The 23,957-nt window shown below is 45.8% G+C and overlaps 1 protein-coding gene across 3 annotated transcripts in view; it reads left to right on the top strand.

The window, feature by feature from the left end:
- The window catches only part of cadm3 (cell adhesion molecule 3), a 74,801-nt gene that overhangs the window by 44,941 nt on the left and 5,903 nt on the right, over positions 1–23,957 (top strand). The window contains exons 4-10 of one of the 3 annotated variants that reach the window (XM_052464116.1): positions 2,239–2,391; positions 4,090–4,227; positions 11,822–11,992; positions 14,470–14,560; positions 17,881–18,053; positions 18,411–18,929; positions 19,683–19,703. In XM_052464116.1, the coding sequence (XP_052320076.1) occupies positions 2,239–2,391; positions 4,090–4,227; positions 11,822–11,992; positions 14,470–14,560; positions 17,881–18,053; positions 18,411–18,929; positions 19,683–19,703 (1,266 nt within the window). The remainder of the gene's footprint in view (positions 1–2,238; positions 2,392–4,089; positions 4,228–11,821; positions 11,993–14,469; positions 14,561–17,880; positions 18,054–18,410; positions 18,930–19,682; positions 19,704–23,957) is intronic. The other 2 variants (XM_052464117.1, XM_052464118.1) reach the window with 2 other exon arrangements.

Here is a 23,957-nt window from a genome sequence, read left to right on the forward strand (position 1 = left end):
GGTGAGAGAGAGAGGGAGACAGAGAGAGAGTTGGGAGAGAGAGAGAGAGGGATACAGAGAGAGAGCGGTGAGAGAGAGGAAGGAAGGGAGGGAGGGTTGTGTGTTTGAGAGAGAGATGTTTGTGTATGTGTGTGAAAGAGAAGATGTGAGAGAAAGAGAAAGAGAGAGAGGGAGACAGAGAGAGAGGTGAGAGAGAAGAAGGGAGGGAGAGTTGTGTGTTTGAGAGAGAGAGAGAGAGAGAGATGTTTGTGTATGTGTGTGAAAGAGAAGACGTGAGAGAAAGAGAAAGAGAGCGAGGGAGACAGAGATCAAGAGCCCAAAAATAACTGGTGTGTCTGGCTAGGACCCTCTGAGCGTATCTTTTCTCAACCAGGTGCCTCAGAACCAGATCCTGACCCAGCACTCTCACACCACAGTCAACCCCATCACACACATGCACACACACACACACACACTCGGCTTGCATGGCTTAATGGACCAATAGAATAATCCCAAAACTGCAAACCCTGCCTATCTGGCACTTCAAGCTCTCAAAGTATTTGAAGGATTTCAATTAGTACTTGAAGATAGATCTGGTAGTAATCTATTGCCCTACTATCTGTGAACCTAATGGCGTATTGACATATGGATGTCTTTGGAGAAGGGGGGGATACCTAGTCAGTTGTACAACTGAATGCCTTCAACTGAACTGTGTCTTCCACATTTAACCCAACCCCTCTGAATCAGAGAGGTGCGGGGGGCTGACTGAATCAACGTCCACATCTTCGGCGCCTGGGTAACAGTGGGCTAACTGCCTTGCTCAAGGGCAGAACAACAGATTTTTACCTTGTCAGCTCGGGGATTCAATCCAGCAACCATAATGGCCCAACGCTCTAACCACCAGGCTACCTGCCGCAGTGTTTATTGCCAGGGGAGCGTGCATGTACCTCTAGCCTATGTTATTTACAGATCTAGATCAATAACATTACTCTGTAAGTAGAAATAGCATTGTTTCTGAATTAACCATATGCTGCTACTCTCAAATCCCATTCATCCCATAAAGCTTCAGTTAACAATATATTGGAAAAGAGGGGTAAATGGAGGATATATGAAGAGAGGTAGATGATGGGGGGGGCACACACAGGAGCTACATCTAGACAAATGGACTGACCTTGGTTACTGATAAACCATGAAGACAAAAGCCCTGGCAGAGACACAGACAACGGCACTGTTAGGTATGCTATGCAGAGACACACAGACGGAGAGACAGGCGGAGAAAAGACAGACAGACAGAAATGGAGTCGGGCAGACAGAAAGAGAGGGAGGCAGACAGACTGAGCCAGACAGACACACACAGACAGAAAGAGAAAGCGGGAGTCAACCAGACGGAAAAGGATTGAGACACACATGTACAAACACAGATACACAAAGACAGACAGAGAGACCCCCAGTAGCCACAGACAGAGAGACATATTGTATATGAGGACAGTCCTGCACTAGACCCCAGTAGCCACAGACAGAGAGACCCCCAGTAGCCACAGACAGAGAGACCCCCAGTAGCCACAGACAGAGAGACCTATTGTATATGAGGACAGTCCTGCACTAGACCCCAGTAGCCACAGACAGAGATCAGGACTGTCTGTAGACAGATACACAGGCCCAAGGACTGACTGAGTGTGAATGTGTGTTCTGTTGCCTTCATGTTACAATGGGCCCTGGTCAAAAGTAGTGCACTATGTAGGGAATAGGGGTTATATTTTAGTTTGTTTGTGTGTGTGTCCCAAGAGCCCAGACAGAGTCAGATCAGAATACATATAGAGGTCAAAGATATCACGTAGATGGGACGTGTTTCCTACCATTTCATCATCCTCCCATAACCTACACTAAACACTGTGTGTGTGTGTGTGTGTGCCCCTCCCTCCCAGCTGCCGCGATGATGACAAAGCGTTTATATCTCTTCTTCTTCTTTTGCCCCCTCCTGTCTGTCTGTCTGTCTGTCTGTCTGTCTGTCTGTCTGTCTGTCTGTCTGTCTGTCTGTCTGTCTCCGTGTGTTTCTCCCCTCTTCTTCCCCTTCCCACTCTCCCTAATTTTCTCTCTTTCTTCCCTCTCTGTTTCTCCCCCTTCCCCTGATTCTCTCCCTCCCCCTCTCCCTCCCCCTCTCTCTCCCTCCTCCTCTCTCTCTCCCCTCCTCCCCTCGCCACCACCTCTCTCTCCCCCCCTCCACTTTTCCTCTCCCTCCCATCCCTCTGTCTCACCCAGCTCTGAGAGATAACCGTATCCAGCTCCACCAGTCAACAGGCACAGAGCTGTCCATCACCATCGGAGACATCCAGCTGTCAGACGAGGGGGAGTACACCTGCTCCATCTTCACCATGCCCGTCCGCACTGCCCGTGCCACCGTCACTGTGCTAGGTGTGTGTGTGTGTGTGTATTAATGCACAATTCTGTATTATACATGAACTTATTCATGCAGTCTGTGTGCTAGATACAGTAGTGGAGTACTGTATGTAGATTTCTTAGACTGAGTGCTGGCAGTGGTGGGAAAAGTACCCAATTGTCATACTTGAGTAAAAGTAAAGATGCCTTAATAGAAAATGACTCAAGTAAAAGTGAAAGTCACCCAGTAAAATACTACTTGAGTAAAAGTCTAAAAGGATTTGGTTTTAAATATACGTAGGCATCAAAAGTAAATGTAATTGCTAAAATATACCTAAGTAATGAAAGTAAAAGTATAAATAATTTCAAATTCCCTATATTAAGCAAACCAGACGGCACCATCTTCTTTTTTACATTTTATGGCGAGCCAAGGGCACACTCCAACTCTCTGACATGATTTACAAACAAAGCATTTGTGTTTAGTGAGTCCGCCAGATCAGAGGCAGTAGGGATGACCACTTGTTCCCTTCACAAACAAAGCATTTGTGTTTAGTGAGTCCGCCAGATCAGAGGCAGTAGAGATGACCACTTGTTCCCTTTACAAACAAAGCATTTGTGTTTCGTGAGTCCGCCAGATCAGAGGCAGTAGAGATGACCACTTGTTCCCTTTACAAACAAAGCATTTGTGTTTAGTGAGTCCGCCAGATCAGAGGCAGTAGGGATGACCACTTGTTCCCTTTACAAACAAAGCATTTGTGTTTAGTGAGTCCGCCAGATCAGAGGCAGTAGAGATGACCACTTGTTCCCTTTACAAACAAAGCATTTGTGTTTAGTGAGTCCGCCAGATCAGAGGCAGTAGAGATGACCACTTGTTCCCTTCACAAACAAAGCATTTGTGTTTAGTGAGTCCGCCAGATCAGAGGCAGTAGAGATGACCACTTGTTCCCTTCACAAACAAAGCATTTGTGTTTAGTGAGTCCGCCAGATCAGAGGCAGTAGGGATGACCACTTGTTCCCTTCACAAACAAAGCATTTGTGTTTAGTGAGTCCGCCAGATCAGAGGCAGTAGGGATGACCACTTGTTCCCTTCACAAACAAAGCATTTGTGTTTAGTGAGTCCGCCAGATCAGAGGCAGTAGGGATGACCACTTGTTCCCTTGATAAGTGCATGAATTGGACCATTTTCCTGTCCTGTTAAGCATTCAAAATGTCACAAGTACCTTTGGGTATCAAGGAAAATGTATGGAGTAAAAAGTATATTATTTTCTTTAGGAATGTAGTGAAGTAAAAGTAAAAGTTGTTAAAAATATAAATAGTAAAGTACAGATACCCCCCAAATTGACTTAAGTAGTAGTTTAAAGTGTTTTTACTGAAGTACTTTAAACCACTGAGTGTCAGTAGCATGCAGCTGTATTACACTCTCTCTGTTCTGTATATACTGTATACATGTCTGCTATATGTCTGTGGCAGGGTCCAAATGGCACCCTATTCCCTATATAGTGCACTTCTTTTGACCGGAGACCATAATACACTACAGTATATAGGGAACAGGTGTCCTTTCGGGATGCACAACACATCTGTAAGTGTGTCTGTGTGTTAAATGTGCTCTCTCTCTCTCTCCCCCTCTCTCTCTCTCTCTCTCTCTCTCTCTCTCTCTCTCTCTCTCTCTATCTCTCTTCTCTCTTCCCTCTCTCTATGTTTCTGTCTGTCTCTCTGGCTCTCTCTCTCTGTCAGGTGTCCCTGGTAAGCCTCAGATCTCTGGCTATGAGGATGCTGTGCAGGAAGGGGGCAAAGTCACTCTCACCTGCACCAGCTCCGGGAGCAAGCCTCCCGCCAAACTACACTGGTACAGGGACCAGAAGGAACTCACAGGTAAAGGTGGGAGGGAGAGAGGAGGGGAAGGGAGGGAAAGGAGAGAGGATGGGAGGATGGGAGGGAGAGAGAGAAGGGAGAAGGAGAAAAAAGGGAGTGTGATAGATCATGAGAGACAGGTGTGTATGTATGAGTGAGAGAAGGGAAGGGAGATGGAGAGAATGTGTATGTGTGAGAGAAGGGAAGGGAGATGGAGAGAATGTGTATGTATGAGAGAGAAGGGAAGGGAGATGGAGAGAATGTGTATGTATGAGAGAGAGAAGGGAAGGGAGATGGAGAGAATGTGTATGTATGAGTGAGAGAAGGGAAGGGAGATGGAGAGAATGTGTATGTATGAGTGAGAGAAGGGAAGGGAGATGGAGAGAATGTGTATGTATGAGAGAGAAGGGAAGGGAGATGGAGAGAATGTGTATGTATGAGAGAGAGAAGGGAAGGGAGATGGAGAGAATGTGTATGTATGAGTGAGAGAAGGGAAGGGAGATGGAGAGAATGTGTATGTATGAGTGAGAGAAGGGAAGGGAGATGGAGAGAATGTGTATGTATGAGAGAGAAGGGAAGGGAGATGGAGAGAATGTGTATGTATGAGAGAGAGAAGGGAAGGGAGATGGAGAGAATGTGTATGTATGAGTGAGAGAAGGGAAGGGAGATGGAGAGAATGTGTATGTATGAGTGAGAAGGGAAGGAGATGGAGAGAATGTGTATGTATGAGTGAGAAGGGAAGGAGATGGAGAGAATGTGTATGTATGAGTGAGAGAAGGGAAGGGAGATGGAGAGAATGTGTATGTATGAGTGAGAGAAGGGAGATGGAGAGAATGTGTATGTATGAGAGAGAAGGGAAGGGAGATGGAGAGAATGTGTATGTATGAGTGAGAGAAGGGAGATGGAGAGAATGTGTATGTATGAGAGAGAGAAGGGAGATGGAGAGAATGTGTATGTATGAGTGAGAGAAGGGAGATGGAGAGAATGTGTATGTATGAGAGAGAGAAGGGAAGGGAGATGGAGAGAATGTGTATGTATGAGAGAGAGAAGGGAAGGGAGATGGAGAGAATGTGTATGTATGAGTGAGAAGGGAAGGGAGATGGAGAGAATGTGTATGTATGAGAGAGAAGGGAAGGGAGATGGAGAGAATGTGTATGTATGAGTGAGAGAAGGGAGATGGAGAGAATGTGTATGTATGAGTGAGAGAAGGGAAGGGAGATGGAGAGAATGTGTATGTATGAGTGAGAGAAGGGAAGGGAGATGGAGAGAATGTGTATGTATGAGAGAGAGAAGGGAGATGGAGAGAATGTGTATGTATGAGAGAGAGAAGGGAGATGGAGAGAATGTGTATGTATGAGTGAGAGAAGGGAAGGAGATGGAGAGAATGTGTATGTATGAGAGAAGGGAAGGGAGATGGAGAGAATGTGTATGTGTGAGAGAAGGGAAGGGAGATGGAGAGAATGTGTATGTGTGAGAGAAGGGAAGGGAGATGGAGAGAATGTGTATGTGTGAGAGAAGGGAAGGGAGATGGAGAGAATGTGTATGTGTGAGAGAAGGGAAGGGAGATGGAGAGAATGTGTATGTATGAGAGAGAGAAGGGAAGGGAGATGGAGAGAATGTGTATGTATGAGTGAGAGAAGGGAAGGGAGATGGAGAGAATGTGTATGTATGAGTGAGAGAAGGGAAGGGAGATGGAGAGAATGTGTATGTATGAGAGAGAGAAGGGAAGGGAGATGGAGAGAATGTGTATGTATGAGAGAGAGAAGGGAAGGGAGATGGAGAGAATGTGTATGTATGAGAGAGAGAAGGGAGATGGAGAGAATGTGTATGTATGAGAGAGAGAAGGGAAGGGAGATGGAGAGAATGTGTATGTATGAGTGAGAAGGGAAGGGAGATGGAGAGAATGTGTATGTATGAGAGAGAGAAGGGAAGGGAGATGGAGAGAATGTGTATGTATGAGAGAGAGAAGGGAGATGGAGAGAATGTGTATGTATGAGTGAGAGAAGGGAAGGGAGATGGAGAGAATGTGTATGTATGAGTGAGAGAAGGGAAGGGAGATGGAGAGAATGTGTATGTATGAGTGAGAGAAGGGAAGGGAGATGGAGAGAATGTGTATGTATGAGTGAGAGAAGGGAAGGGAGATGGAGAGAATGTGTATGTATGAGAGAGAGAAGGGAAGGGAGATGGAGAGAATGTGTATGTATGAGTGAGAAGGGAAGGGAGATGAAGAGAATGTGTATGTATGAGAGTGAGAAGGGAAGGGAGATGGAGAGAATGTGTATGTATGAGTGAGAAGGGAAGGGAGATGAAGAGAATGTGTATGTATGAGTGAGAGAAGGGAAGGGAGATGGAGAGAATGTGTATGTATGAGTGAGAAGGGAAGGGAGATGAAGAGAATGTGTATGTATGAGAGAGAGAAGGGAGATGGAGAGAATGTGTATGTATGAGAGTGAGAAGGGAAGGAGATGAAGAGAATGTGTATGTATGAGAGTGAGAAGGGAAGGGAGATGGAGAGAATGTGTATGTATGAGTGAGAAGGGAAGGGAGATGGAGAGAATGTGTATGTATGAGAGTGAGAAGGGAAGGGAGATGGAGAGAATGTGTATGTATGAGAGAGAAGGGAAGGGAGATGGAGAGAATGTGTATGTATGAGAGAGAGAAGGGAAGGGAGATGGAGAGAATGTGTATGTATGAGTGAGAGAAGGGAAGGGAGATGGAGAGAATGTGTATGTATGAGAGAGAGAAGGGAAGGGAGATGGAGAGAATGTGTATGTATGAGTGAGAGAAGAAAATAAAGGGAGGTTAAAGAAAGAAGAGAGGGGATAATAGGAACATTTGCAAGCTAGAGAAACTAGAGGGGAGGTGATGAGGCAGAACATAGCAAAACACGAAACAGAGAGCGAGAGAGAGGAGGTGGGTGAGAGGAAGGAGGGGGGGTTGGAAGGGAGAGGAGAGGAGAGGAGAGGGAAAATGGGAGAGAGGGGGTGTAGATGGGATTCAGATGGAGGGAGGGAGGGAGGGAGGGAGGGAGGGAGGGAGGGAGGGAGGGAGGGAGGGAGGGAGGGAGGGAGGGAGGGAGGGGGAGGGAGGGAGGGAGGGAAAGGAGGGAGGGAGGGAGGGATAGAAAGATAAAAAGTAAATAAGATTGAAAGGATAGAGGGGATAAACGGTAAAGCTAGGCGCTGAAAGCGGCGACACGGGGGGATGAGGCAGAACACAGAGGAAGCTGTAAACGAGAGAGAGGGGCTGCGTCCCAAATGGAACCCTATACCCTATACCCTATACCAAAAGTGGCCCTATAACCTATACTAAAAGGGTGCCATTTGGGATGCATCCAGGATGTTCTATTAGGGTAGATTGAGCGACCTTGGTTCCTGATAAACCATGAGAAGACTGAGGGAGAGCCACAGATAGTGAGTGGGGAGCATCCCAGTCATGTTGGAGACTATATGAGCTCAACCCTATGTGACATATAGTATGTGTTACTATCCTTGTGGGGACCAAACAATTCATTCCCATTCAAAATCCTATTTACCTTAACCTTAACCTAACCCTAACCTTAACCCCAACCCTTAACCTAACTCTAACCTTAACCCCCAACCCTGACCTTAACCCCAACCCTTAACCTAACTCTAACCTTAACCCCCAACCCTAACCTTAACCCCAACCCTTAACCTAACCCTAACCTTAACCCCAACCCTAAGCCTAACCCTAACCTTAACCCCAACCCTTAACCTAACTCTAACCTTAACCCCCAACCCTAACCTTAACCCCAACCCTTAACCTAACCTTAATCCCCAACCCTAAGCCTAACCCTAACTTTAACCCCAACCCTTAACCTAACCCTAACCTTAACCCCCAACCCTAAACCTTAACCCCAACCCTTAACCTAACCTTAATCCCCAACCCTAAACCTAACCCTAACCCTAACCTTAACCCCAACCCTTAACCTAACCCTAACCTTAACCCCCAACCCCAACCCTAAACCTTAACCCCAACCCTTAACCTAACCCTAACCTTAACCCCCAACCCTAAATCTTAACCCCAACCCTTAACCTAACCTTAATCCCCAACCCTTAACCTAACCCTAACCTTAACCCCCAACCCCAACCCTAAACCTTAACCCCAACCCTTAACCTGACCCTAACCTTAACCCCAACCCTTAACCTTAACCCCTAAGGCTAAAGTAGCCGTTTTCCTTGTGGGGACTGGGGAAAAGTTCCCATTTGTCAGAATGATCCTTGTTTTGCGGGGACTTCTGGCTTCTAGTCCCCACAAAGATAGTAAAACCAAAAACACACACTTTCTCTCTCACACACACACACTTGCAAAAGTATTGGCATTTTTGGCATTTTTGGAATTTTTCCTATTTTGTTGCCTTACAACCTGGAATTAAAATATATTTTGGGGGGTTTTGTATCATTTGATTTATACAACATGCCTACCACTTTGAAGATGCAAAATATTTTTATTGTGAAACAAGACAAAAAAACTGAACTTGAGCGTGCATAACTATTCACCCCCTCAAAGTCAATACTTTGTAGAGCCACCTTTTGCAGCAATTACAGCTGCAAGTCTCTTGGGGTCTCTGCAAGTCTCTTGTCTCTATAAGCTTGGCACTGAGATTTTTGCACATTCTTCAAGGCAAAACTGCTCCAGCTCCTTCAAGTTGGATGGGTTCCACCCGTTTACAGCAATCTTTAAGTCATACCACAGATTCTCAATTGGATTGAGGTCTGGGCTTTGACTAGGCCATTCCAAGACATTTAAATGTTTCCCCTTAAACCACTCGAGTGTTGCTTTAGCAGTATGCTTAGGGTCAATGTCCTGCTAGAAGGTGAACCTCCGTCCCAGTCTCAAATCTCTGGAAGACTGAAACAGGTTTCCCTCAAGAATTTCACTGTATTTCGCGCCATCCATCATTCCGTCAATTCTTACCAGTTTCCCAGTCCCTGGCGATGAAAAACATCCCCACAGCATGATGCTGCCACCACCATTCTTGTCACGACTCCTACCGAAGGTGGCTCCCCTTCCTGTTCGGATGGCGCTCGGCGGTCGTCGTCACCGGCCTACTAGCTGCCACTGATCTTTTTCTCCCCCTCCTTGTCTGTTTATTAGTTATACCTGTGTTTAGTTAGGTTAATTAGTTGGGCTTTATTATCCAGCCGGCCCGCCTGCTGGGTGTGCGGGATTGTTTTATGTGTACTCGCCTGTAAGTCACAGTTGTTTGTGTACGTGAGTTATTCGGGACTGTTTAGTTCCCCTGTATTTTGGGGCATTTGTTTGAGTGGCGTCGTTTTCACCTGTGTGGTGAATAAAGAAGTAGCGCTACTCTGAACTCTCTGTTTCCTGACTTCTTCCTCCACTACACCCTGGGCATTACAATGCTTCACTGTAGGGATGGTGTTCTCGGGGAGATGAGAGGTGTTGGGTTTTCGCCAGACATAGCGTTTTCCTTGATGTCCAAATAGCTCAATTTTAGTCTCATCTGACCAGAGTACCTTTCTTCCATATGTTTGGGGAGTCTCCCACATGCCTTTTGGCGAACATCAAACATGTTCACTTATTTTTTTATGGCCACTCTTCCGTAAAGCCCAGCTCTGTGGAGTGTACGGCTTAAAGTGGTCCTATGGACAGATACTCCAATCTCTGCTGTGGAGCTTTGCAGCTCCTTCAGGGTTATCTTTGGTCACTTTGTTGCCTCTATGATTAATACCCTCCTTGCCTGGTCTGTGAGTTTTGGTTGGGGGCCTCTCTTGGCAGGTTTGTTGTGGTGCCATATTCTTTACATTTTTAAATAATGGATTTAATGGTGCTCTGTGGGATGTTCAAAGTTTCTGATATTTTTTTAGAACCCAACCCTGATCTGTACTTCTCCACAATTTTGTCCCTGACCTGTTTGGAGAGCTCCTTGGTCTTCATGGTGCCGCTTGCTTGGTGGTGTTGCAGACTCTGGGGCCTGTCAGAACAGGTGTATATATACTGAGATCATGTGACACTTAGATTGCACACAGGTGGACTTTATTTAACTAATTATGTGACTACGGAGGTAATTGGTTGCAGCAGATCTTCTTTAGGGGCTTCATTGCAAATGGGGTGAATACATATGCACACACCACTTTTTTTTAATCTATTTTTGAAACAGGTCATTTTTTAAATTTCACTTCACCAATTTGGACTGTGTTGTGTTTGTCCATTACATGAAATCCAAATGAAAATCAATTTAAATGACAGGTTGTAACGCAACAAAATAGGACAAATGCCAAGGGGATGAATACTTTTTGCAAGGCACTGTACACACACACACACACACACACACACACACACACACACACACACACACACACACACACACACACACACACACACACACACACACACACACACACACACACACACACACACACACACACACACACACACACACACACACACACACTGGTCTCTTCAGTCAGTATTATAGCTGAAGAAAGGGAGCAAGGAGAGGCCGAGGAGATGAGCATCACGGGTCAACGTGCTACTATGACACCCTCTCATACAGAGGCTGTGTTCCAGTTAGCACCCTTTTCCCTATGTAGTGCACTGCTTTTGACCCTACCTTATAGGGTGGCATTTGAGATGGAACCATAGAGTGCTGTGCTGTAAGTAGCTAGGTTAGGATAGATGAGCACATAGACTGCTACTCAGCTTTGACGGGCTTACAGAGGTTAGAGAGGCTCAAAGGGGATGGAGAGAGGGCGAGAGAGAGGGACAGGGCTATGCTAGGAGAGAGAAATATGAAGGAAAGAGATAAAAAGAAAAGGCTTGCATCCCAAATGGCATCCGATTTCCTTCATAGTGCTCTACTTTTGACCAGGACCATAGACCAGGGAATAGGGTGATGGTCCCTGGTCAAAAGTAGTGCACTATATAGGGAATAGGGTGCCATATGGGATGCATTTTGGACACGGAGAGAGAGAAAATAGGATATTAGGGAAGGGTCAGTGGAGGAAAAGGATGAAGGATGATGAAATGGTTGGGAGATGTAGAAAGAGTGTAGCTGAAGAGGTTTTAATTGAGAAGAATAGCTGGCTAAGTGCTGTGAAGAGGCTTTACATATGAATGTTCTTGTACACTACAGTATGTAAGTGTAAGGGCTATTGATCAGCTGATGGGATCAATTTGTCTGCATTGAATTGGATGTAGCTCTGGTCAAAAGTAGTGCACTATATAGGGAATAGGGTGCCATTTGGGACGTGGGACATAATCTAAATGTATGGTATCATTATGGTGGATCCACAGATTCTAAATGTTCCCTGTGTGTGTGTGTGTCTGTGTGTTTGTGTGTGTGTGTGCGCTCGTGTATGCGTGGGTGAATGAGACAAAGAGAAATATCCTCCATATTACATAAATATTACTCAGTCAGCCACTGATATTACTGTATCTTGAATGTAAACTCATTTGACATAGCTTTTCATACAGTGGTAGTAAGTAGTACATCATCATTATGTGCAATGACAGTTAAAACGAGTACCCATGGTGACAATATGTTTGTGTCTGCAACGTGTGTGTGTCTCTCTATCTGTGTGTCTCTCCTCATTTGAGTGCATATATGTGTGTGTGTGTGTGTGTCCAGGTCGCCCTGATGTGGTGGAGTCTAACCCTGGTGAGCCGACCTACACAGTGATCAGTGAGCTGACTCTGACTGTGGGCCGAAGCGATGATAATGCTCTGATTGCCTGTGCTGTAGACCACCCTTCTCTGGCCCATGGGGACAAAGGGAGCGAGCAACGCATTAGAGTCCTGTGTAAGTGCTGCCTCCTCTCGCCAAGGCCTGTCACTGCAACCACATGTACTTTCAGGTCCATAATTATTGGCACCCTTGATAAAGATGAGCAAAATACTGATCTACAAAGTTTGCTAAAAGAAATTGGGAAATGATATTATTTTATAACTATACAATTAGTCAGAGAAAGAGGTTTTGTTTAACAAATAACAGAAACAAATCTCTTAAAGATGAGGGTCAAAATGATTGGCACCCCTGTTTTTAACACACTTGCATCCTTCCCTTGTGAGGATAATGACACTGAGACTTTTTCTCAACTGTTTTCTGAGATTGGAGAACATACTGGGAGGGATCTTAGACCATTCCTCCATACAGAATCCTTCCAGATCCTTGATCTCCTTCGTCTGCTCTTATGGTCTGCCCTCTTCAATTCAAACCACAGGTTTTCAATGGGATTCAAGTCCGGTGACTGAGATGGCCGTGGCAAAATATAGATTTTCTGGTCAAATAACCATTTCTTTATGGAGTTTGATTAGTGCTTTGGGTTGTCTTCTTTCTGGAAGATCCACTTGCGGCCAAGTGTCAGCCTACTGGCAGAGAGAACCAGGTTTCTGGCTAAAATGTCCTGGTCAAGTTCATGATGCCGTTGACCTTAACCCTGGTCCTGGGACTTTCATTGATCTGCATGTCCAGACGTTATATTTAGTCTCCCAACAAGTGTTTTACCATTTCCTTTTCAGTACAACCAGGTCTACAACTAGAACACAAACAGTGAGTTTTATTGACAAAATGTCAAATGTCAATAAAAAAAGGTCTGCCGAAGCAAAAACCTGATAACAATTAATGTATATGAATGCTGTAAGTATAGAAATAGTTTGCTCACTGGGTAATGAATATCCAACTCATCAGTGACGACTGTGAGGAGTTTGGAGTTTGTGACAAAACTATGTGCGCTTATTACAGTATTATATACACTATCTCCTGGGATCTACTATAATCTTCTATGCAGAAGAACTCCTTTCCTTCTAACAACTATTGTGTAGCTTGTAAGAGCCTCAGCCTTTCATAGATAGCGTTTAATAGTTTATTGCTCACAACATTTCGACTCTACAGGCATTTTTGTTAAAACAACCTGGCCCCGGGCTCCTTTGGGATCCGCCCTTGTCTCACAATCAGTGCTCGAGCTCCCCGTGAATCACACAGAATAATGTATGTAGCTCAAACACACAATGTTTAAAAGAGGTTAGAAGCCAAAATGCGCCGGCGTTACGGTAGGACTCGTTGGATTAGCAAGGCCCCTTGGACCAGTGGCCCCTTGGACCTGTGGCCCCTTGGACCAGTGGCCCCTTGGACCTGTGGCCCCTTGGACCTGTGGCCCCTTGGACCAGTGGCCCCTTGGACCTGTGGCCCCTTGGACCTGTGGCCCCTTAGACCAGTGGCCCCTTGGACCTGTGGCCCCTTGGACCAGTGGCCGCTTGGACCAGTGGCCCCTTGGACCTGTTGCCCCTTGGACCTGTGGCCCCTTGAACCTGTGGCTCCTTGGAACTGTGGCTCCTTGGACCTGTGGCCTCTTGGACCTGTGGCTCCTTGGACCTGTGGCCTCTTGGACCTGTGGCCCCTTGGACCTGTGGCCCCTTGGACCTGTGGCCCCATAACATCAAAGATACACCAACATATTTTACCATTTGGACGTAATTTTCTGCATATGCTTCCGTTTAGACATTTTTTGTTGTTGGTATTTTAAACCCCTTTTCTCCCCAATTTCATTATATCCAATTACGATCCACCACTGATGTGCGTAGCCAACGAGCTCTATCGTCTGGCCACAGCAGCGCATGGAGTTTGATAACCGGCATTGACACGTGGATTGGAACCAGTGGTGTGGTCAGAGGAAATGAAAATAGAGTTCTTTCGCCAAGCACACCAGGACTTGGACATCAAGAATCTTATTAAACATTTTAGAAAAAGGCTAAGTGTCTTTATCCTCGCAAGGGGAGGGTGCTCGAGTATATCGTGCATATGATACATGATAACATATGCACAATACACACACATGCACATGGATTTTGTGTTGTAGAGTAGTGGCCTGAGGGTACACACTTAATGTGTTGTGAAATCTGCTGGACTCCAGAAAGAGTAGCTGCTGCCTCGGCAACCCTACCCATATGACTTTGCTACTGCTGGTCATACCTATACCTGCAGGGGACATAAATGCTTACCATACTGTTGATATTTCAGCGAGGTCAATCAGTCCAATGTATTTTATAAAGCCCTTTTAACATCAGCAGTTTGTTTACAATGGGCTTTACAGATACCCAGCCTAAAAGCCCAAAGAGCAAGCAATGCAGATGTAGAAGCTGGGTTAGGCAATTATGTTAGATTGCTCATAATTGTGTGTGTGGACAATGGACATGACTTCCGTGCAATGTACGTATGTTTGTTCGTGTGTGTCTATCTTCTCCAGTATATATGATGGCGATGTATTATTGTTTTTCTAGTCACCCCAGACGTAACTATCCAGCCTGAGAGTGATCTGCCCAGAGAGGGAGGAAAGTTCCACCTGCAGTGCATTGCCAACGGAAACCCCGAGTAAGACACACACACATACGCATTAACACACACACAAGCAAGCAAACATCCCTACACACACTCTCATGAACAACACATACACAAACATACACTGTAGCATCCGTACTGCATTATAGATGAACCTGCCTTAGACCAGTCAGTCTATTGATCGGCTCCTCTCCTCTCGTCCTCCTTCTCCCCCTTTCTCTCATTCTCTGCCTCCCCCCTGTCCCACTCTGGCTGCATCCCATATGGCTCCCAAATGCCACCCTATTCCCCATAAGGCTCTGGTCAGAAGTAGTACACTATGTCGAGAATAGGGTGCCATTTTGGATGCAGCCTATGTCTCCCTCTATCTCCCCATCACTGATCTCTCTCTCACCATGTCACTCACACTCACTTCACTCTAACTCAGTGTCTTTTCTGTCACAGCCGCGTCGAATCTTCCCCTCTTCCTTCTCGTCCTCACCAATAATTCTCTTCTATCTTGCTTTGCACCTTTTCCGCCCCCATCCTCCCCCATCCCTCGTCTCTTTGCTCTCCTTTAAGGTTATGCGTCAGCCTGTCACAGCCTCTCCAGTCACAGAATTCTTCCCAAATGGCAACCCATTTCCTATATAATCCCTATGGCCCTGGTCAAAAGTAGTGCACTACGTAGGGAATATGGTGTCATTTCGGATGCACCCAGAGTACTTCGTATAGTGTGTCTGAATAGACAACCAGCGTGTGAGTGACAGGGGAACCGATAGAGAGGGGGAGAAGGGCTCAGCACATGCATATCCTTAAGAGGCCGCACAACAGACCGGGATAGAGGGCAGGGAGAGAGAGTGTTTAATGTTACCTGTACATTTGTGATTGTTTATTTCACTTGCTTTGGCAATGTTAATGTATGTTCCCCATGCCAATATATCCCCTTCGAATTGAAGAGAGAGAGAGAGAGAGAGAGAGAGAGAGAGAGAGAGAGAGAGAGAGAGAGAGAGAGAGAGAGAGAGAGAGAGAGAGAGAGAGAGAGAGAGAGAGAGAGAGAGAGAGAGAGAGAGAGAGAGAGAGAGAGAGAGAGAGAGAGAGAGAGAGAGAGAGAGAGAGAGAGAGAGAGAGAGAGAGAGAGAGAGAGAGAGAGAGAGAGAGAGAGAGAACATGCACAGCTCCTTGGGCCGAAGGACTAATGACCAGTCAGATACAGGCTGGGTCTCAGCTGTCAATCAAACACAATCACCATGGCAACATATTTGCTGCTCTAAATCTGACCCACCGTTTCTCGCAGACAAACTGACGCTGATTAAGTTTCACATTTAACAGCATAATACAATCAGGAAATGTTTTATTACAGCGATACGGCTTGTTTCTGAGAATGTCTTGACTTGATGAACAAGAGCTATTTCAAGACGCTTTAATCAAACAAAATGGAATGTTCCCCCTCTACTAGAGGACTATCGCATTCCATTACATAACATTCCGGTCCATTCCGGTCCATTCCTATCTACATCAAGGCAAAGGGTGGCTACTTTGAAGAATCTCAAATATTAAATATATTTTGATTTGTTGAACACTTTTTTTTTTTGGTTACTACATGATTCCATATGTGTTATTTCATAGTTGTGATGTCTTCACTGTTATTCTACCATGTAGAAAATAGTCAAAAGAAAGAAAAACCCTGGAATGAGTAGCTGGGTCCAAACATTTGGCTGGTACTGTATTTGATCAGCAGACCCTGCGTGCAATTGCATACCATTTCCCATTTAGTAGTCAGTTATAAACCTCAGTCCATTCTGTAACACAGTTATGCCCAGATGATGGCATTACATGCTGGAGCCTTAGTACATTATTGCACACTTGGCACTCAATCCATACACACACATGAAACACAACCATACATACTATTCACTCTATGTAATGAACAAGGACAAACAGTGCCTAAGGGAAAGTGTTCACATCCCTTGTTCACACCCCGTCAGGTTGGATGGGGAGCGTCGCTGCACAGCTATTTTCAGGTCTCTCCAGAGATGTTCGATCAGATTCAAGTCCAGGCTCTGGCTGGGCCACTCAAGGACATTCAGAGACTTGTCCTGAAGCCACTCCTGCGTTGTCTTGGCTGTGTGTTTAGGGTCGTTGTCCTGTTGGAAGGTGAACCAAGTCTGAGGCCCTGAGCACTCTGGGGCAGGTTTTTATTAAGGATCTCTCTGTACTTTTCCTAGGATTGGCTTCTGTCTGGCCACTCTATCATAAAGGCCTGATTGGTAGAATGCTGCAGAGATGGTTGTCCTTCTGGAAGGTTCTCCCATCTCTACAGAGGAACTCTGGAGCTCTGTTAGAGTGACCGTTGGGTTCTTGGGTCACCTCCCTGACCAAGGCCCTTCAATCAAATTTATTTATGAAGCTCTTTTTACATCAGCAGATGTCACAAAGTGCTTATACAGAAACCCAGCCTAAAACCCCAAACAGCAAGTAATGCAGGTGTAGAAGCAGGGTGGCAAGGAAACACTCCCTAGAAAGGCAGGAATCTAGGAAGAAACTTAGAGAGGAACTGGGCTCTGAAGGGTGGCCAGTCCTCTTCTGGCTGTGCCGGGTGGAGGTTATAAGAGTACATGGCCATTTAAGGCTAGATTGTTCTTCAAGATGTGCAAACGTTCATAGATGACCAGCAGGGTCATTTGTACATTTGAATGTCGCAGTAGTGGGACCTACAGTAGAAGGACATTTTGTCTGGTGCTTTAGCATTTGAGCGAGAGAGAAAGAGCTCATTTGAATTTCCTGCTGCGCGATAAAATTCTCAGCAACAACAGAGTGATCAAATTAAGATACCACATCTGTAAGTATAAGTGAAAGATGAACTCTGAAGATATTCACATGCCCATAAAACGTATTAATCACATCAACAAATTCAGTTATACAATACTCATATTTACATAATTGATTCTTGTATCACACTAGTTCTGATTGGTAAACAGTCTGTTCTGCTGTATGTACTGTATGTTGCCCACTGTCCATTTTTTATATTCTAATCTCTTTGTCCACTCTCGTTCGTTCTGTCTGTCTGTCTGTCTGTCTGTCTGTCTGTCTGTCTGTCTGTCTGTCTGTCTGTCTGCCTGCCTGCCTGCCTGCCTGCCTGCCTGCCTGTCTGTCTGCCTGCCTGCCTGCCTGCCTGTCTGTCTGTCTGTCTGTCTGTCTGTCTGTCTGCCTGCCTGCCTGCCTGCCTGCCTGCCTGCCTGCCTGCCTGCCTGCCTGCCTGTCTGTCTGTCTATCTGTCTGCCTGCCTGCCTGCCTGCCTGCCTGCCTGTCTGTCTGTCTGTCTGTCTGTCTGTCTGTCTGTCTCTCTCTCTCTCTCTCTCTCTCTCTCTCAGGCCTATCTCGTACGTGTGGCAGAAGAAGGATGGAGAGCTCCCCCCGCTGGCCAAGGTGGATGGTAGTGTCCTGCGCTTTGAGATGCTCAACAAATCAGACAACGGCATGTACCTTTGTCAGGCCGACAATGGCATCGGGAAGGTGCAGGGACAGTACACACTGTTGGTGCAAGGTACTGACCTTAGAAAGAGAGGAGGAGAGAGAGAGAGAGACAGGGAGAACTAGAGGGTGATGGTAGAGAAGCAGCTTGTCCAGGGCAGAATGTTTGTTTTTCTTCTTCGTCATTTTGATTTATTTCTGCTGTTGTGTGGTTTCTACTTCCACTTTTACTTTCACGTTCCTTTTCTGATTTGATTTACGTTTCTTTTCTGTTTATTTCTCTTTATCCACCACACCATCCACCTTGCGCTTCACTCCTTCGCTTTTTTGCTAAACATCCATCCTGTACACTGTGCCATTGTCTCGCCTTTCTCTTTCTCTCTCTACTCCTCCTTTCCATATTCCCTTCATGTCTTCTCCTTTATCCAAGACCTGACAGATGATTCAGACTACCTCTTCCCTACCTCTTTCTATCTACCCTCCTCTTCTCCGACTTCTGACTCCCCCCCTCCTTCTCTTTTTCATGATTCTTTCTCTCAATCCACATCCCTTATGTCAACAATGTCTGGCACCGGGTCTGGGTTGTCTGCCTCCACATCCCTACCTGCCACTTCTCCTCCCGTTATCCCTTACCCATCTGACCTTACTATCACCCCTTCCCCTTATCCCTCCTCTTCATCCCCCTCTACCTCTTCTCCCTCTCCTTCTCACTCTCCTCCTCCTGCCAATGTTCCATCTACCTCTCTTTCCAACTCTCTCTTCCCTGATCTTCCACTGTCTCCCGAACCCCTTCCCCCCTCCTCCTCTGACTCCTCCTCCCCCTCTTCTTCTTCCTCCTTTACTTCCCCTCCTCCTACCAGCGTTACTCATTCTATCGCTCCCCCCTCCTCTGTCTCCCTCACTCCCTCCTCAGTTCCCATACAGCTGAATGGAGTTTACAGTTTCACAGGTAAATTATCTCAGTTACACAATCGGACAGTATGTACACACACACACACACACACACACACACACACACACACACACACACACACACACACACACACACACACACACACACACACACACACACACACACACACACACACACACACACACACACACACACACACACACACACACACACACACACACACACACACACACACACACACACACACACACACACACACACACATAAACACTGGAATTAACAGTTGTACCGTCACAAACAAACATATTCACAGACTCTCAGAGATCCTAATAGTATTCTAATTGCACTGTGGGTAAACAAGAAAGGCAGTTTGTGGAGTCTACATAAACATAGACCAGGTAGACTTTACTGCGGAAGGTGTAGACATTGCATGTGACCAGGATTTCTCATCATAGGGGATTTGGGTGTAGGGTGAAGTTGCCCCGTGACACTGGTCTTGGGTCAGTTTCGTATTTCTCCTACTAAGGTTAGGATTGGGGAGGGAAAGCTGATCCAAGATCTGTACCGAGGGGAAACTTTACCTCGGAGGGGCATTTCATTTTCAACCACAATCACCTCACCCCTCCACTGTTTTTCATATTTTAAGTTTTTATTTATTTTTCTCCTGTTTTTGTCTTCCTTCATTCTGACCCCTTACATGTCGCACTCGTTAATCCATCATCCATCCATCCATCCATCCATCCATCCATCCATCCATCCATCCATCCATCCATCCATACTCTTGAGGAGATGGTCCAGACAACATTGCAGGTATATTTTTTCAGTCACCTGTCTCTCTGTTTCTGTCTGTCTGTCTGTCTGTCTGTCTGTCTGTCTGTCTGTCTGTCTGTCTGTCTGTCTGTCTGTCTGTCTGTCTGTCTGTCTGTCTGATATAAAGAAAGTAGTAGTGTGAGGACAGTGTGAACTGAACTCTCTAATAAATGCTTTCATACTTCTTCCCCCACATACAGGGCATTCGTAAAGTATTCAGACCCCTTGTCTTTTGCCACATTTTGTTACGTTACAGCCTTATTCTAAAATTGATTGAATACATTTTGGGAGATAAATCGACACACAACACCCCATACTGACAAAGTGAAAAGAGGTTTTAAGAAATGTTTGAAATTTTCATTCCGAACTACAAGGAGGCAGTGTTGCAATCTACTGCAAAGATAGCCTGCAGAGTTCTGTCCTACTATCCAGGTCTGTACCCAAACAATTTGAACTTCTACTTTTAAAAATCCACCTCTCTAAAAACAAGTCTCTCACCGTTGCTGCCTGCTATAAGACCACCCTCTGCCCCCAGCTGTGCTCTGGACACCATATGTGAACTGATTGCCCCCCATCTATCTTCAGAGCTCGTGCTGCTAGGCGACCTAAACTGGAACATGCTTAACACCCCAGCCATCCTACAATCTAAACTTGATGCCCTCAATCTCACACAAATTATCAATGAACCTACCAGGTACCTCCCCAAAGCCTTAAACACGGGCACCCTCATAGATATCATCCTAACCAACTTGCCCTCTAAATACACCTCTGCTGTCTTCAACCAAGATCTCAGCGATCACTGCCTCATTGCCTGCATCCGTAATGGGTCAGCAGTCAAACGACCTCCACTCATCACTGTCAAACGCTCCCTGAACACTTCAGCGAGCAGGCCTTTCTAATCGACCTGGCCAGGGTATCCTGGAAAAATATTGATCTCATCGCGTCAGTAGGATGCCTGGTTATTTTTTTAAATTAAATATTTTTTTAAATGCCTTCCTAAATGCCTTCCTAACCATCTTAAATAAGCATGCCCCATTCAAGAAATGTAGAACCAGGAACAGATATAGCCCTTGGTTCTCCCCAGACCTGACTGCCCTTAACCAACGCAAAAACATCCTATGGCGTTCTGCATTAGCATTGAACAGCCCCCGTGATATGCAGCTTTTCAGGGAAGCTAGAAACCATTATACACGGGCAGTTAGAACAGCCAAAGCTAGCTTTTTCAAGCAGAAATTTGCTTCCTGCAACACAAACTCAAAAAAGTTCTGTGACACTGTAAAGTCCATGGAGAATAAGAACACCTCCTCCCAGCTGCCCACTGCACTGAAGATAGGAAACACTGTCACCACTGATAAATCCACTATAATTGAGAATTTCAATAAGCATTTTTCTACGGCTGGCCATGCTGTCCACCTGGCTACCCCTACCCCGGTCGACAGCACTGTACCCCCCACAGCAACTCGCCCAAGCCTTCCCCATTTCTCCTTCTCCCAAATCCAGTCAGCTGATGTTCTGAAAGAGCTGCAAAATCTGGACCCCTACAAATCAGCCGGCATAGACAATCTGGACCCTTTCTTTCTAAAATGATCTGCCGAAATTGTTGCCACCCCTATTACTAGCCTGTTCAACCTCTCTTTCGTGTCGTCTGAGATTCACAAAGATTGGAAAGCAGCTGTGGTTATCCCCCTCTTCAAAGGGGGGACACTCTTGACCCAAACTGCTACAGACCTATATCTATCCTACCCTGCCTTTCTAAGGTCTTCGAAAGCCAAGTCAACAAACAGATTACCGACCATTTAGAATCTCACCATACCCTCTCTGCTATGCAATCTGGTTTCAGAGCTGGTCATGGGTGCACCTCAGCCACGCTCAAGGTCCTAAACGATATCTTAACCGCCATCGATAAGAAACATTACTGTGCAGCCGTATTCATTGATCTGGCCAAGGCTTTCGACTCGAATCACCACATCCTCATCGGCAGACTCGACAGCCTTGGTTTCTCAAATGATGGCCTCGCCTGGTTCACCAACTACTTCTCTGATAGAGTTCAGTGTGTCAAATCGGAGGGTCTGCTGACCTCTGGCAGTCTCTATGGGGGTGCCACAGGGTTCAATTCTTGGACTGACTCTCTTCTCTGTATACATCAATGATGTTGCTCTTGCTGCTGGTGAGTCTCTGATCCACCTCTACGCAGACGACACCATTCTGTATACTTCTGATCCTTCTTTGGACACTGTGTTAACAACCCTCCAGGCAAGCTTCAATGCCATACAACTCTCCTTCCATGGCCTCCAATTGCTCTTAAATACAAGTAAAACTAAATGCATGCTCTTCAACTGATCGCTGCCGGCACCTGCCCGCCTGTCCAACATCACTACTCTGGACGGCTCTGACTTAGAATACGTGGACAACTACAAATACCTAGGTGTCTGGTTAGACTGTAAACTCTCCTTCCAGACCCACATCAAACATCTCCAATCCAAAGTTCAATCTAGAATTGGCTTCCTATTTCGCAACAAAGCATCCTTCACTCATGCTGCCAAACATACCCTTGTAAAGCTGACCATCCTACCGATCCTCGACTTCAGCGATGTCATTTACAAAATAGCCTCCAATACCCTACTCAACAAATTGGATGCAGTCTATCACAGTGCCATCCGTTTTGTCACCAAAGCCCCATATACTACCCACCATTGCGACCTGTACGCTCTCGTTGGCCCTCGCTTCATACTCGTCACCAAACCCACTGGCTCCATGTCATCAACAAGACTCTGCTAGGTAAAGTCCCCCCTTATCTCAGCTCGCTGGTCACCATAGCACCCACCTGTAGCACGCGCTCCAGCAGGTATATCTCTCTAATCACCCCCGAAACCAATTCTTTCTTTGGCCGCCTCTCCTTCCATTTCTCTGCTGCCAATGACTGGAACGAACTACAAAAATCTCTGAAACTGGAAACACTTATCTCCCTCACTAGCTTTAAGCACCAGCTGTCAGAGCAGCTCACAGATTACTGCACCTGTACAAAGCCCACCTATAATTTAGCCCAAACAACTACCTCTTTCCCTACTGTATTTATTTTATTTATTTATTTATTTAGCTCCTTTGCACCCCATTATTTTTATTTCTACTTTGCACATTCTTCCATTGCAAACCTACCATTCCAGTGTTTCACTTGCTATATTGTATTTACATTGCCACCATGGCCTTTTTTTTTGCCTTTTACCTCCCTTATCTCACCTCATTTGCTCACATCGGATATAGACTTGTGTCTACTGTATTATTGACTGTATGTTTGTTTTACTCCATGTGTAACTCTGAGTCGTTGTGTGTGTCGAAATGCTTTGCTTTATCTTGGCCAGGTCGCAATTGTAAATGAGAACTTGTTCTCAACTTGCCTACCTGGTTAAATAAAGGTTAAATAAAAAATACACAAAAAATACCTGTCTATATAAGGCCCCATGGTTGACAGTGCATGTCAGAGCCAAAACCAAGCCATGAGGTCAAAGGAATTGTCTGTAGAACTCCAAGACAGGATTGTGTCAAAGGCCTTGGTCAGGGAGGTGACCAAGAACCCCATGGTTACTCTGACAGCTCTAGAGTTACTCTGTGGAGATGGGAGAACCTTCCAGAAGGACAACCATCTCAGCAACACTCCACCAATCAGGCCTTTATGGTAGAGTGGCCAGACGGAAGCCACTCCTCAGTAAAAGGCACATGACAGCCCACTTGGAGTTTGCCAAAAGGCACCTAAAGGACTCTCAGACCATGAGAAACAGAATTATCTGGTCTGATGAAACCAAGATTGAACTCTTTGGCCTGAATGCCAAGCGTCACGTCTGGAGGAAAGCTGGCACCATCCCTATAGTGAAGCATGGTGGAGGCAGCATTTTGCTGTGGAAATGTTTTTTAGCGGCAGGGACTGGGAGACTAGTCAGGATCGAAGGAAAGACGAACGGCAAAAAGTCAGAGAGATCCTTGATGAAAACCTGCTCCAGAGCGCTCAGGACCACAGACTAGGGTGAAGGTTCACCTTCCAACAGGACAACAAACCTAAGCACACAACCAAGTCAATGCAGAAGTGGCTTGGGGACAAGTCTCTGAATGTCCTTGAGTGGCCCGGACTTGAACCCGATCGAACATCTCTGGAGAGACCTGAGAATATCTGTGCAGTGACACTCCCCATCCAACCTGACAGAGCTTGAGAGGATCTGCAGAGAAGAATGGGAGAAACTCCCCAAATTCGGGTTTGCCAAG

The sequence above is a fragment of the Oncorhynchus keta genome, chromosome 15, assembly GCF_023373465.1.
Source record: "Oncorhynchus keta strain PuntledgeMale-10-30-2019 chromosome 15, Oket_V2, whole genome shotgun sequence".
NCBI lineage: Eukaryota > Metazoa > Chordata > Actinopteri > Salmoniformes > Salmonidae > Oncorhynchus > Oncorhynchus keta.